The following is a 15,220-nucleotide window of genomic DNA, read 5'->3' as shown; positions in this document are numbered from 1 at the left end:
TTATGCTCTATTTCCCCCTGCCCCCCTCTGGGGTGACACTGAGCTGTGTTAGATCCACTGTTTTGGGCAGTCAGGAGATAATGAGGGGAAAATTTGCCCTTTCATTAAAAACACAGATCAGGGTGGTGTCAGTGAGCATCACCTCAAGCAAACTAACCCCTCTGATGTTCTGTTCACCTGTATATTTCACATTTTAAAATCCTTGTTAGAAACATTTTTGATTATTGCAATGGTCCCATCCCCCATGCACCCAACTAAACTCATGCAAACACGTTAACACACTTGGATTTGTAATGGAAAGGTTAATGGCACATGTGCAATTTTTAAATTTTCACTACCCAAGACAAACATATCTAGTAAATGCACCAGAAATAATGAGATCTGGGTGAAAACTATGATAAAACATCTCTCTAATAGAATCTCTAATATCTTTACAAAAGAAAAAGAAGAAGAATTATTATGTTTTTGCCGTTTATAAGTATAAAAGCTTTGTGCAGATAGGGCACTGTGATATGGCCAAAAATGTAACCATAATAAACCTCCTCATAAATGTTGATACTGATCTTTTTTATCTGATATTATATCATAGTAACACAACTATCCGTCTTCGTGCCGTTGTAGTTAAATATTAGAGCTGACTGATGTATGTGTCAGCGTTTGTATGCGTGGAACCATAAGCGTATGCGCTTGTTTCATACGGACTGACGTAAATACAGTACGGTACGTCTTCTTAATAAGTCCGTCTAAAGATGGCGGAGTATGCAAACCTTGTCCGAAGGGCTTTGGGGCAACTAAGAGGTCATGCAGGTGTAAAAGGTTTCCTTCTTCAGCTATTCAGGTGAATATTTTGGGGTCTGTGCTAAACCAATTAATATGACTGTGTAATATGAATAAGCTTTACACAGACAAGATATAGATATGTGACCCGTGTTTGTCTTTAGACCAAAGTTAGCTTAACAGCTAATTCAGAAAACTGGCACGATCCGACAAACTGCAGCAATACATCTCTGGATGTACGTTTAGAGTTAAGTCCGATCGAATAAAACATACTACAGGGCTTGTAATAACTAAATTATTCATCTGGCCACTAATAGAATTATCTGAGCCTTTCGACTATCATATTTTAATGTGCAACAATTAGCTACGAGGTGATCAAAACACAGAAACGAATTGAAGGAAAACTGAAGCTATGTCTACGAATCAATCCTCTGTGGCGTCAATACACAGCGTTGGTAATGTTTATTTGAGCACCTTTTGGGTTTCAATTTAGTTCATTAATTCAGGATAACATACCTTCAACATATCTGTTTGATGTTGTGCTTTTGAGATAATTATTTCTGGAATGTTTGTAAATATCTTATCAGTCATCGATAAGTCATTTTTATCATGAATGTTAAATTTGTCTACTTTGTCACAGTGGTCCATTAATTATTTCTGAAATTACCTGTATTTTTTTCTCTCCATGTCCCATAATTTTAAATGTCTTGAAACTGGCTAAGAGGTTGTGTAGAGAAAGTGTTAAAATATTGTGCAGTTTTGACCACATTGTTACTTTGTCTCAATGGGTCTTCTTTTTTGAGTTGTAGACTCCATTATTGCTGATGTGTCTTCATTTTGTTGGCAGAGTGAATGATGTAAAAGTAGGATCCCTGATTGGTGTGGATAAATATGGAAACAAATACTATGAGGATAAGAAGCACTACTTCTTTGGTGAGTAGAGACTGCCAGATAAAACTCTAAATGGCCATCTGTTTAGATTTGTCTTTCAACACCAAGATAACAAACATCATAGAAGCTGGAGATATTTTGTAATCAACCTTAAATAGTTACTTTATGAGCTCTTTCTCTATTAAAAGTTAAGAGATTCATTTTTCAGCTTGTAATTTACTTAATTTTTAAGCTTTTAAAGTGTGTTGAGGTGTTCTTTGTTATGTGTTGAAATGTTTATCTCCGTTTATCCAGGACGGCATCGCTGGGTGATCTACACCACAGAGATGAATGGGAAAAACACCCTTTGGGAAGTGGATGGCAGCATGGTGCCAGCTGAATGGTATGATAAGAAACTGAATGCAGAATTACCACAAGCATGCATGTTTAAACAAAATCCTATTGAATAATGAACTCCAGAGTGCAGTCCAAATGAAAAACAAGGTCTTGTTGAATCTTCACACTCGGGAAAGTTTCTTTAAACACAATGGTGACCAAAATTATTAGAACACTTTGCATATTCAAGAGGTTTCATCTTTTTTTTTTTTTTTTAATTTCCATTGAAATACCCAGAAAACTGATGAAATATCTATAAAATCATCGTTATACTCTATAAATAATAGAATAATCATAAGGAGATGTAGTTAATTTTCTGTACAAAATCAAGCTGTGCTTACATTATTTTACTGTCAGTATCACACAATTATGTTCCTTCACAGAAGAAGCCAAATTACTGTAATCCTTGTGAGATGGGATTGTGGTTAAATTGCTTTGATGCAAGACTCTTGGGATACAACTGTGTGATTATTTAGAATGTACAAGGTCTATCCTGCACATTAAGTAACTAGAAGCACTCGGAGAGCGCAGACCTCCGCCAAGGCTGATCAGTGGCCCCCCCCTGTGGGCCCCCCCACCCCCGATCACCACCAAAATTTAATCATTTCTTCCTTATCCCATTTCCAACAAACCCTGAACATTTCATCCAAATCTGTCCATAACTTTTTGAGTTATGTTGCACACTAACGGACAGACAAACAAACAAACAGACAAACAAACAAACCAACCAACCCTGGCAAAAACATAACCTCCTTGGCGGAGGTAAATATTAATATTGAAAGTGGCTAAAAAATAGTAGGACCCACTCTGGCTCTAGAACACTCTGGCCCAACATAACATATGTGCACAGTCCATCGAGCACTTAAATCTCTTTTAGTGACGCACCTGTTTGCTAAGGCTTTTAATACAAGTGTGTGACTTTTATTTGTTTTATCTTCTGGTTGTGTTTTAGATGCTGTTTATCCTATTATTGTGTATCCGTTTTTATCAATTTTAGTATCTCTTGTAATTATTCTTATTTGACTACTTTTAGCATGTCTTGTATTTTGTATCTACAACTTCATGTTGTTTTAAATGTGCTATATAAATAATCTTGACCTTGATATTTGTTGTGCTCAGAGCAACCATTTGCATAATAATTTTGCCTAATAATTTCAGCCACTACTGTAAGTTTTATAAAGCTCTAAACAAGTCACAATTATGTAAACTGATATTACAATATATGATATTAAGATTATCATGCTTATCACACGTATTGAAATGATTCGTCTTTTTCTTTTGATACGTCTTCTTCAGGCATCGCTGGCTGCACTGTATGACAGAGGACCCACCCACCACACACCCACCAGAGCCCAAGAAGTTTCTGGCTGAGGTCCACCAGTTCAATGTGAGTGGCTCCCCACAGCAGTATGTGCCCTACCCGACCACCCGCAAGAAGATCCACGAGTGGGTTCCTCCAAAAGCCGGAGCTCAGTGACCCCTGACTGCACATTTCATTTTCCAAAGTGTAAATTATAATCTATCCTGCCACTGTCCCCACCATGTGCTGAATAAAACCTGTATATGGAAGTATAAGATGGGATTGTTAATGGTTTATACATACACATTTTTTAAACTTCTGTAAAGTATATTTGTATTTCAGTCTTTAAATTCATAACATACGGACTGTGTTGCAGTAAAATGTAACATTACTTCCAATTAGACTTGGGCAGTTTATCAAATTGCAGCATCACCATATGCAATTATACTGTACCAGGAGAAAAATACTTGATTTTACCTACAGTGGCAAGAAAAAGCATGAGAACACTTTGAAATTTCCTAGTTTTTTACATTAATTGGTCATGAAATGTGTTCTGATCTGCATCTGAGTGACAAATATAGACAAACACAGTGATCTTAACTTAGTACCACACAAACAATAATATTAATATCTTTATTGAAGGCACCTATTAAAGACTCAGTGCATCGGGCAAGAGTAGGTGAAACCTTGGACTAATAATTGGCAGAATCTCTTTTGGCAGCAGTTATCTCAGTTAAGCCCTTCTTGTAGCTGCTGTACCATTCTTAACAGATCTGCTTTAGCTCAGCCAAATTCTTTAGTTTATTTGACAAGGCACCATGTACAAAACATAACGGGCTGTGCACAACTACCCCTCTGCCTAAATGGACAGACGGATGGCCAGACAACAAAACAATCACAATACTCCTTTGGCCAGTTGGCTGAGGGGTAAAAACACTACTTTCAGCGAGAAAACATTTCTTGCACCATATTTAGGTACAAGTTAATTTCCATCAACAGAACACATGTCAAAAGTAGTAGCTACATTTTCAGAGGGGTCATATGTGCATGCATATGGCAGGTTCAGTCCTCCAAAGTATGACCCCACACACACACAGAAAATCTTGTTTATTCCTTTCCTTAATGGCATTGATAGAAATGGCAGATCATCCAAAGACAGAACTTCTTTTAGGGACACTACAGCCCCAACGAGTTGTTGATACTCTGGTCATAAATTCTGAATAAAGTGCATAAATCTATTCAACAGTGGAGGTGGAGTATTGTGACCTAAACACAAGATATCAGAGTATAAAATTAAAGTCTTAAAATGTAGTATTTGTATTTACCAAGTATGTAACCATGATGAAACAATTGTGTGTGGGGGGTTCTCCATTACTTTAGGGCCGGATTATAAAGTGATCTGATTGGTTTCAGCGTTGTCTCACATAGTAATTAACATGACAAAGAACCAATGCATTCAGTTCCACTCTGCAGGCTTCATCAGTGAGTGAATGTCAGTGTGCACAGCTTTCTTGAGGTCACGCCACAGCATCTCTACTGGATTCAGGTCTGGGATCTGACTGGGACACTCTAAAAGGTGGATTTTCTTTTTCTGAAGCCATTCTGTAGTACATTTACTTTGATGTTCAATTCTGTTTTCCTGCAGCAGTGCCAAACTTCTACTGAGCTTCAGCCACCCTGTTAGTGTCTTATAGGACACGTTAATAAACTTGGAAATTCATTTTGTCCTCGATGATGCCGAGTGGTCCAGGCCCACATCATGATGCTCCCTCCTTCATACACCACGAGATTATGTTTGCATACGTGCTTGTCACAAACTACTCATCTTTAGTTTCATCAGTCCAAACAGCTTCTTCCAAATTATCCCGTGGGGTGTCACTGTGCTCTTTGGGAAATTCGAGGCGTGCAGTAATGATTTTTTGGGAAAGCTGCAACTTTCTCCGTGAAGTCCTGCCACAGAGGCCAATATTGTTCAGTCTTTTACGTATTGTAGATTCATGGACAGAGATGTTAACTCGTTCCAGTGACTCCTTCAACCCTTTAGCTGTTACTCTGGGGTTCTTCCTCACCTCACAGAGCATTTTGCGTTGTGCCCTTGGAGTCAGTTTGGATGGTCTGCCACTTCTAGGGAGAGTAGCCACAGTGTTAAAACGTCTCCATTTGTGGATAATTTGTCTAACAGTCGACCGATGAATCCCAAAGGTTTTTGAGATTATTTTGTAACCCATTCCACCTTTATGCAATTCAACAATTCTTAATCGTAGGTATTCGGAAATCTCTTGTTTGGGAGGCATGATTCACGTCAACAGATGTTTGTTGTGTTGTTGTGATTCCGGGTTTAACGTAGAGACGTCACTTTCTACTTCCGTGTCACGTGCTTCCGGTTCCTTTATTTTCAATATGCTGCAAACTGTATCTGAGTCAACGAAACACGTCCAGTTGTCATTCTAACACTGTACATGTGATGATAAAAAACAGAGTAAGTGGATGAAATTGAAGTTTCAAGTCTTAATCAAAAAAGAAATGAAATTTGGTGCTAGTTAGCATCACCTCCCACTGCATCTGTCAAATTGAATCAGGTTTGTATGGTGTTTGGTTTGTCAGTCCTTTATCTGTGCTGTCTACTTCAGGGGAAAGTAAATAAATGTTTTTGCCAACACACAGCTGAGTATTAAATAAAATGGACCTTTGGCTTACACAAGATTTAAGATACTTAAAATCGCTATCTACTGGAGGTAAACCACTGACAAAGGAAAATGGTACTAATTACTGTATTTGAATAAAATAAATAAATTTAGCCCCTTCTGAACCCTGATTGGTGCCTCATTTAAAAAAGAGGACACAGTAAAGGAACATACAGGATCTGATTGTTTGGACCCTGAAGTGAATTTTATAGCCCTTGACATTAGAGTGGTTTGTTTTTGGGTTTTTGTTTTTTTTTTAACTTGTTTATGAGTCAAAGTCCACACATGGCTCAAATTTCAAATGATGATTAGACTTAAGGTTTGCTGTCTTTTGATTCAAATGAGCTCTTTTGGACTCTTAAGCTTATGGGATCACTGACTTTTTCAAGCTCCACTGAATCTGTACTAATTCTGTAGTTGTGACATAGGTGCAGATCAGATCACATTTTATGACCAATTCATGCAAAACTATGAATTTTCAAACGTTAACTCACTTTCTTCTTGCTCTCAATTTTCTTTTTTGTTGCTGATGTCCAGTGTAATAACAATGAGAGGACAGTTGTGTAGGCTGAACAAGTTTCCATCCATCTTCTCAAAACATCTGGTGTCGGAAAATCTAAGGGCTATTAGGAGTTGGAGCATTAGATCTTTTTTTTTTTTTTTTTTTCTCAGATGCCATATGTGACAGTTGGTCATCTTTTTCTGTTCAGCTCCACAATGACCTCCTCACTGAGCTGATATCTTTTCAACATCATAAAACTTAAATAGATTGAGTAATATCCCTAACCCTAAACTTTCAGTGACTGTTTTGCTCAATCCATTTCTGAGGGCTTCCTAAAAATTGCACCTTTTTAATGTTTAAAGTTACTATACTGGATCCATTTTAGTGCAGCAGGTTGAGAGAGAAAACTAAACCAAAAAAAGTAAAGGTTTATGTTAGTCGTTCTCTATTTTAAGATGTTCTTAAAGTTTTGTGGGTCATACTTTAAAGTTACAAAATGATCACATTTTGAGGATGGCTAGGCTTATCAGTTTAAACATCCTCCTCCGAGGCAGGCGGTGTGTGTTACAGTAATCTCACACCACAGTGTGTCTGAAGTGTCTGCATGTTAATCACCCAGGATTAGGTTGAGTGGAAGGAAAGCTGCACCACATTGCATTTCACGCTGAGGTATGTAGAGCCTCTCCAGAGCTAACTGGACATGAGGTGTGTATAAATGCCTGGATGACTCAGAGCCTCAGTCCATCTGTAACACCAGCTACAACTCTCATGTAGGACTACTGCGAACTAGAGGTTTGTGTACTTGCTTTCTTTTTTCCCCTTCTTTGAGAATCACAATGAATTTGGTGATGCATTTTTAAGTAGTTTGTGCCTGAGGAGACAACACCTCATTTTGTTGTTTGGCATAATTATACACTCAAAACTGCATTTATTATTTAGCTTTAGCAGCAAAATCATGTTGCATCATCTAAAGTTACAGTCTTTCAGTGTAAAATTGTCTTGTTTCCCTGAGGATGTTTGTACTAAAAATGCTATAACTTTGGATTATATTAATTTTGTTTATGTGTTCGAATAACTCAAATCTTATTTTGGAAGTCAGAAACTTGAATGTATTTTTTGGCCTAAAAGGGGAATTTCCATCACTTACATTAGTGTACAAAATATTTATTTAAAAGTACATGTTGAAATCTGTTTTATGATACTAATACGATTCTTAAAAATTCTGCACCATGAATAAAATTTATACAGAATGCATTACATTAGTACATTTTTTAAATAGCATAAGTTTTCATTAAATTCCAGTCATAGTCTTGAAGCTTAAATTGCTTAAACATGTTCTTCAATGTGCCTCAGAAATGTTTATGGGGGAATCGAAAAAAAAACCCAAAACACTAAAGTAGAAAGGTGCAAGAATAAAAATGTGTGTCACTGCCAAAACTTTTGGAAATAACTGGTAGATAAAAAAAAATGCAATATATCATTATCATCATCATCAGCTCACTTTGTCACAATATATCAAAATACACTAAGCTATGTATCATTTATTGACATAATGTATTTCCAGATTCTTGTGATTACACAACCCTAATATGGATCTTACAGGATGTCAGGATGATTGAGTGTTTTGATATATAAGACCCTGTCTTTTTTCAGGTAATTGTAGCTGTTAAATGAGGAGGCTCACTATATCATCTCTTCTTCCTCATTGGGACAGTTTAGAGGAAGAGGAAGAAGAAAAAGGAAATAGTCACCTTAATGTAAGTCTCAGCATATGTATCTTGTTAATGCTATTCACCATAATGGCCAAAAGGGAGCGTTGTTCCTTTTGCTTCAAGTGTGTCAGTCAGCCCTGTCATCCTGACTGTATCGGTATAAGATCAGTGAGAGAAGATGAAAAGGCTTTTGGCATCTATTGAGTCAGCATTTTAGAGAGCAACAATGCTCTCTCAGCTTTATTTAGAAACTAGACAGGGCTTTGTTTAGAGAAAGGATGTGGTACTTTCAGCAGAACCCTTGAGACTAATTAACTACAAATTGCTTGTACTTATTGAGGGATTAACAATAACAAAGTATGGGAGGAAAATAATACCATGTCAGTTTTTAATTTTACATTTGTTCTCTGTTAATGGCTCTTTTGTTGCACTTTAGTTGTGTCTGACAGTAACTACATTAGCTGTTAGCTATTGTCTGGTTCATCCTCTGCAAATGGAGCACATAATCTCTCTGTTGCTTTTGAATTGCTGATGCAGCATTATACTGAAGTGGCAGCTGGCTGGGTGAAGATGCCAGCTGGGCATTGGGTGGAGGCTAAAGAGGGTCATTCTAATGTTGAGACTCTCTGTGTCTAGCTTAGAGCCCTAGTGTTCCTCTTCTTCATCACTCCTGGCAGCTCTCATAACTCATTCATGCTCCTTTTGTAGTCCATCACCTTCTCCTCCTCATCTTCTTCCTCAATTCTCCATCTCATTGCTTTAACATCACTGTCTTTTGGTTCTCTGCGCCTCCCTTCTCCCTCTCCCCTTGCATCATTCATGCATGACTTTGCCCCGTGGATGGATCAGACTCCTGGAGGAGTGTGAAAGATCCTTGATGGGTATTTCCAGACTCCCATTGTGTCTCTAATTAGCTGAATGTTACCCATCCTTAATGGGTCAGAGTCAGCCTTGGGTCTTTCATTTTTAAGGTCTCTCCCCTGAGGATTTTTGCTGTAAAAACACCAATGTCCCAGTTTTGTCCAATTCACAACGTGTGTGTCTGGAGAAGAGGGAGAAATGAACAGAACAAAAAAGGACTGAAAGTCTCGAGATCCTCTAGATTTTCTGTTTGTCTTGTATTGATTGTGCACTGCAATTCCCACAACACACACATTGGTCTACTTGAAATCAACTTGAATCACATTTGATTTACTTCTCACAGACAACAGCAGACAACAGCGGCTGAAGAAGTGCTCAGATTCTTCACTTCAGTAAAAGCAGAAACATCACAGGGTAATAATCAGTTAGCCTATGTACATGTTATTTGAGTAAAAGTGCTGAAGCATTTTCACCAAAAAGTGTCCAAACTAATAATAGTCATTATGCAGAATGGTTCTTTTAAAGTCAAACAACATACTGTTATGTGTAAGACAATTTTAATGCAGCAGTTTGTCATTGTGAAACAATTTTAGGTACAGGTATAGTGTATAGGATCAGGTATAGTGCTGTAGACATTAACAGTATCGTGCTGCATCATATCATATAAATGTATCATCATTTTTAGTGACAATTAAAAACATCAAATCAGTGGAGCAAAATAAAAAGCATGATATTTCCCTGTAATGGATTTCTGCATGCTTTGTGACCAGAGGCTCCTGTTACACTTAAATTAAAATAAACCAATTTTATTTGCATCCACTCTGCTAATTTAAAATAAATATTTAACATTATTGTAATATGTATCACATCGAGTTACATTTTCTGTATCATATGTTTGTTTGGTTTTTTTTAATCAAATGATCAACTATTACTCAGTGTAGATTACAATCCAACGCCTTTACAGATGATACTCTTATGCATTTTAAAACAATAAACATAAAGAAATTGTGAACTTTGATACACCTTTACTGAATGTGGACATGGATGCAACAGTCAGAAAATGCAGTGAATTGGTATTTTGCATTGTGTCGTCTCAGTGATTAAACTGTAAACCGACACCACAGTTCCTGCCTTTTTGCCTTTTTAGGAGTACTATTCTGTTCAGTTACACAGATGTAATTGATTGTCTTTCAATGAATTCTAATGTCTGTATAATGTTATGGCTACATACAAAGAAAATGCATTGTTTGTTTGCATTTGTTTGTTTCAGTGTTTTTCATGGTGTAGACTGTTACATAAAAAGCTTTGGCCTTAAACTTTAAGCTAAATAGTTAAAATCATGAGTAAAACATTCACCCTGCTCTCACTCCCACTCATAAAGAATGTATTTTTATTTGTGGGAGAGTCCAGCTCGCATAAACAGTAACACACATGCTGCTATTTGGCTCTGCAGATTAGAAGTGCTGTCAAAGTCCTTGTCCTTCAGAGTGCATTCACCCTCAGGGAGGGAATCTGGCAGGAGTTCCCTGCACTAACTCAACATCATTCTCATTCATTCCTTTAAATATCCCCCCCCCCCCTCACTCCCTGTCCGTCCCCAGCTCTCCATCCTCCGTCTGCTCCCTCCTGATTGGCAGTGGAGGTTGTTGTTACTGTGGGGAAATGTGGCTGGGCCAGTGAATTGCTGATAGGGATCTGAAAATTCCAGCTCAGGCTGTCTCATGCCTTTTAAGGTGGTATTTTCCCCGCCGGCCACAACAGAGTACAGTACACAGCAGGACAGGAGAGGAATGCACCTCAGGACAAGAGGATGTGGTGTAAGGTGCTCAGGGAGCTGTGGGTTTGAGCCTAATAGCTGGCAACACAGGAAGCAAAATATTTCTCAACGCAGTAAGGGCATTGCACACACACAACTAGGTGCACACGCCTCCCTCAGAGGGTAGTCCTAAAGCTTAAAAGAGACAGACAGAGCGCTTTGATGTGCAGGGGTCCTCTGGAGCTGGTGTGGCATGCACTTTGACCTCAAGCTCTGAGGACGAGGAGGCATGAGGAAGAACTACAGCACTATTCCGCTCATCTATGTGACAGAGGTAGAGTCGTTTTTAATCTTTGCTGTTTGATATCAGGCAATCACTTCTTTTGCTAATCAACCAGTCAGCTCTCTGCATGAATGCACCACTGTACAACACAGCAGTTTGAAGGGAGGGCAAAATGAAGTCATTTTCAGAGTCACATGCAATCAGCTGTGCATTACTGCCCTATGAGCTGGAATCACACGAGGAGGTGTTTGTGTCAGTAAGATAAATTCAGTTATGGTTTAAACCTATCGTTTGTTGCAAACATGCATCATACATTTGATAGCTTTCATCAGACTTTCTTTGCACCTTTACAAGTTGTTTATTTGATAATTTTGGGGAAGCATAAAAATGTACTTCCTAATAACCATGTTAACCATGATTGTGTTTTGCTAAGCTATACGGTCATGGAGGTTTCATCCTATTTTCAACAGTACAAGGAGTCAAACAAGTTTCATCATGTCTCCTTTGTCTTTTTACTGAGTATGAATCATGGGATTGGCCTTTGGGACTTGTAATATGTAAGGAATGTCTATCATACACCATAGATCCTGCAAAACCTATTGAATCTGTGAGAGCCAGTTTTCATTTTCTCAGACAGGAGGTTGTGTGTGTGTGTGTGTGTGTTGTGTATGTGTGTGTGTGTGTGTGTGTGTGTGTGTGCGCGCGTGTGCGTGCGTGTGTGTGTGTGTGTGTACGTGCGTGCATGTGTCCTGTGTTTATCTGTCCATCACTGTCTCAGCTGTTCCATCAAAGAATTTAAAAGCCCAAAAGAAAAAGTGTCCCTGAGCCAATGCCTAGACAGTCTGTACTTTAAGTTCCCTACATTGTGCTGACAGTGTGTGTTTATGTGGCTGCATGAATTTTGTGCCTGCCTGCCAGTATATACACAACAAAATGCCGTAAAAAATAACGTTATGTAACCCTTCCACATAATGGCTCTCTTCCTGTCAAGCCAACTGCCTTCATCAGTCCACACACAAGAAAAGAGTACAAGGAAGAAGCAGCAGGACATTGGTTTATTATGGCTCCCCAGTGTGTTGTCATTCATCACAAGGTCTGAGCCTCACAAGAAAGTCTTGCAACAAGTCTCAGTGTGTGTGGTTTTTATTTGTGAGTGCAGATTACCTGGCTACATATCCTTTGAAATGTAGATGCCCTCCGACGGTTTACTGTCGTCACTGTTATCCATGTACCATGGTAACTGGTGCAATGTCTTTCACACACATTTTACAGGTTGCAAGGGGTTTGTTAAGGACAAGACAGTTCTAAATAAAGGTTAGTTTATGTTACACGGGGATATTAGCAGGACCTACTGTAAATCACATCCCACATAGGACTGCATTTCCTATGAACTGTCTTCCATCTATATCATCTTTAATCAACACAAATGCATTATGAAAGAGCACCTTCGATGCATCTTTCCTATCGCAGCTTTTCTTACCTAGAAACACTGGAGATGTAGCAACACACTAACTTCATCTCTTGCTTAAGCAAGAGTTTGCAAACACTTTTAACATCAACATAAAGAACACTATTCACATTTACAGTGTGCTAGATATATATTTATGTTCACCTTTCATTTTATTTAGTTATTTTTTTCTGTATAAGCAGCTGCGTGCCTTATTTTTACCTGAGAATGTTAAATTAGCCGTCTGTGTTTCTTGCTTTAGCGGAGCAGCAGAGTACTTTGCAGGTACACAATTAAAGAAAAAGTATTTATTGATTTTAATAGTAAAGGAAGTCTCATAATGACAAAATACTTTCTTGTTGCCTCAAAGTGAAGTGCTACTCCACATGTCACATGTCATTGTGGGTCGGTTTAAAGAGCACTCCTTCACCTTCCTAAAATATCCTTGTTTTCTTCAACATGTTTATAGTAAAGTCTGTGATTTGTGAAACTATTGAAAAATGCAGATTTTCAAGTTTCTTGTCTTACACACAGTCCACTCAAAGGCATTTAACTCATAACACTGTAAAACAAATCTCAAATCCATCTCCTTCTGCTCCTTCACCAACATTCCCTGGAGACAAACACATCCTGAACTTGATCTTATCCTCCACTGTACGTTGTGTCACACTGATTAGACCTGAGCTACGTGTGTGTGAGTAATTTTCCTTGATGATGATGACCTTAACATCAACAGTCCTCAGCCTTTAATTCTGCTCACACACACAACTGTAAACTGTTGCCTTACAGACATCATCCATTTCTCATCATGTGTGGTGCAGATGAACTGCTCAATTTGTCGCCATGACAACAGGAGATGACGCCAGTGCTAAGTCACTCTGTCTTCGTCCATACTGGTAACCATCTGGCTTCAGCTGTACGACAACCAGACACCAATATATTCATGTATTTGTAGTTTTACTCTTTTGAAGATCATCACTGGCATTATTTGTATTAAAGACAAAAATGTCTGTGAATCTCTTGTATTATCAAAACACCTAAGCAGTTCTGAGCCGTAATTCATTGGAAATTTTTCAGTATCAAAATCTGAGGTGTCCTCGATGTCTAGTGATTTGTGTGTATAACATGTCCATTTTGATCAGTGACAGTAGTCTGTGTATCATAACTTTATTTATCATCTGTATCAGATAATATAAAATGCTTACATAGATAATCTGAAAATTCAGAGGTGACATTCCCTGCTGTTCTTACATGGTATTTCCCCAATCCTTAAGGGCTTTTGTTTTCTAATTTTATTAAAAATCTTAGAAGGTAAAAGATCTTTATCCATTACATACTTAAGTTCTACTTCCTGTCTTCCCATCAATATACTGAATCTCATGATGCAATGATATAATTGGGCTGTTTTTAATCATGTAATACTTTGTTTATATTTTCTTAATCTCTCATCTTTATGACTCAAAGTGAGCATAAAATATCTAACACACTAAATATGGTTTAAACTTCATTTTACAAACCTGCTAAAATGCAGCATAGTATAGGGGGAAAAACTGAAGGACTGCATTTTCTTGTCATAAAGAAAGAGAGACAAGTCAGACAACTGTTGTCAAAACATGGTAAGTTTTTGTTAGTGGTGTTTATGACAGCCACTTATGAATGTGAATTGGGGGGGGGGGGGGTGTCTCATCTCCATGTCTGTGGACAATGTGACAGGTATCATGGGATTATTCATGATTGAACTGCCTCATTAAATCAAGGTTAAACAGAGCTGTATCTGCAGTGCCAGGTATTGCACACTTCATGGGAACAAACCTCAGCTTCTCATAACATGTATCATTTAATTTAAGGGTTAAGAGTTGTTTATGGTTAAATTTAGGCATGCTATGAATGAATGTAAGTCAGTGTAATCACTCTGAAACACGTTATGTGCATGTGTGTGAACTGTGTGCATGATTTCATCTTCATTAACATATAACCTTGTCTGTGTCTGTAGCCTTTAGCTTCAGTATCTGCTCTGAAGAGGAAACCAGGCTCAATGCTTTAAACACACATTTAGTCTTTTCTCTGTCACCATCTGTTTTCTCTGCGGAGTCAGGAATAAAAACAGATTCTATCTGTGTTTGTTTAATTTCATGCCATCTTGGCTTCATTGCCAGTTTATTAAAAATGTAAAAAAAAAAAAGTTAATGTTGGCTAGTTCAGTATCTTTGTGAGTACGTCTCAAAGTTATAGAGGCTTTTTGTTACGCTCTTCAACACATTTCTACTGACAGGTGGTTAATCATGTTTTTGTCAAAATTTTACTTGAATGATTACACAATTACATCACAATCACTAAATTCATAAGAGTTGTTAATAAATAACAAATGCATCATTGACCATAACATAAAGCTGCAGTACTTGACTTTTTGGTAACTTTTTGGTGTTACCGAGCAAAAAATCCATAAGTATCTTCCAGCATGTTGTAATTTAAGTGTTGTGAGAGGAAACAATAATTCTACCTATTTTTGTCGATTGTAAAATAAAATTCTATTCCTTGATGCAGATGTTGGCTACTCCTGGGTGTTGTCAAACAACAGTTGTTGATAAGTTTCAGTCAGATGTAACTTTACTGCTGTACTGAGTTGTTTGGA

General features: G+C 37.8%; 2 protein-coding genes across 3 annotated transcripts in view; both read left to right on the top strand.

Moving 5' to 3' along the window:
- Positions 1 to 713: 713 nt before the first annotated feature.
- On the top strand, positions 714 to 3,614 carry ndufa12 (NADH:ubiquinone oxidoreductase subunit A12). Its single transcript, XM_030150751.1, has 4 exons — positions 714 to 838; positions 1,625 to 1,710; positions 1,963 to 2,050; positions 3,340 to 3,614. The coding sequence occupies exons 1-4, from the start codon at positions 750 to 752 to the stop codon at positions 3,518 to 3,520; spliced, it is 444 nt and encodes a 147-aa protein (XP_030006611.1). The 5' UTR covers positions 714 to 749; the 3' UTR covers positions 3,521 to 3,614.
- A 3,525-nt stretch (positions 3,615 to 7,139) lies between these two features.
- Positions 7,140 to 15,220, top strand: part of LOC115429644 (transmembrane and coiled-coil domain protein 3) — a 44,523-nt gene continuing 36,442 nt past the window's right edge. The window contains exons 1-2 of one of the 2 annotated variants that reach the window (XM_030149270.1): positions 7,140 to 7,321; positions 8,183 to 8,286. In XM_030149270.1, coding sequence (XP_030005130.1) covers positions 8,200 to 8,286 — 87 coding nt within the window. In that variant the 5' untranslated portion in view covers positions 7,140 to 7,321; positions 8,183 to 8,199. Of the gene's footprint in view, positions 7,322 to 8,182; positions 8,287 to 11,010; positions 11,193 to 15,220 lie in introns of those variants that run through there. The other variant, XM_030149272.1, reaches the window with a different exon arrangement.

Source organism: Sphaeramia orbicularis, chromosome 12, assembly GCF_902148855.1.
Source record: "Sphaeramia orbicularis chromosome 12, fSphaOr1.1, whole genome shotgun sequence".
Taxonomy (NCBI): domain Eukaryota; kingdom Metazoa; phylum Chordata; class Actinopteri; order Kurtiformes; family Apogonidae; genus Sphaeramia; species Sphaeramia orbicularis.
Note: the sequence above shows the minus strand (reverse complement) of the source record. Positions and strands in the feature narration are given on the sequence as shown.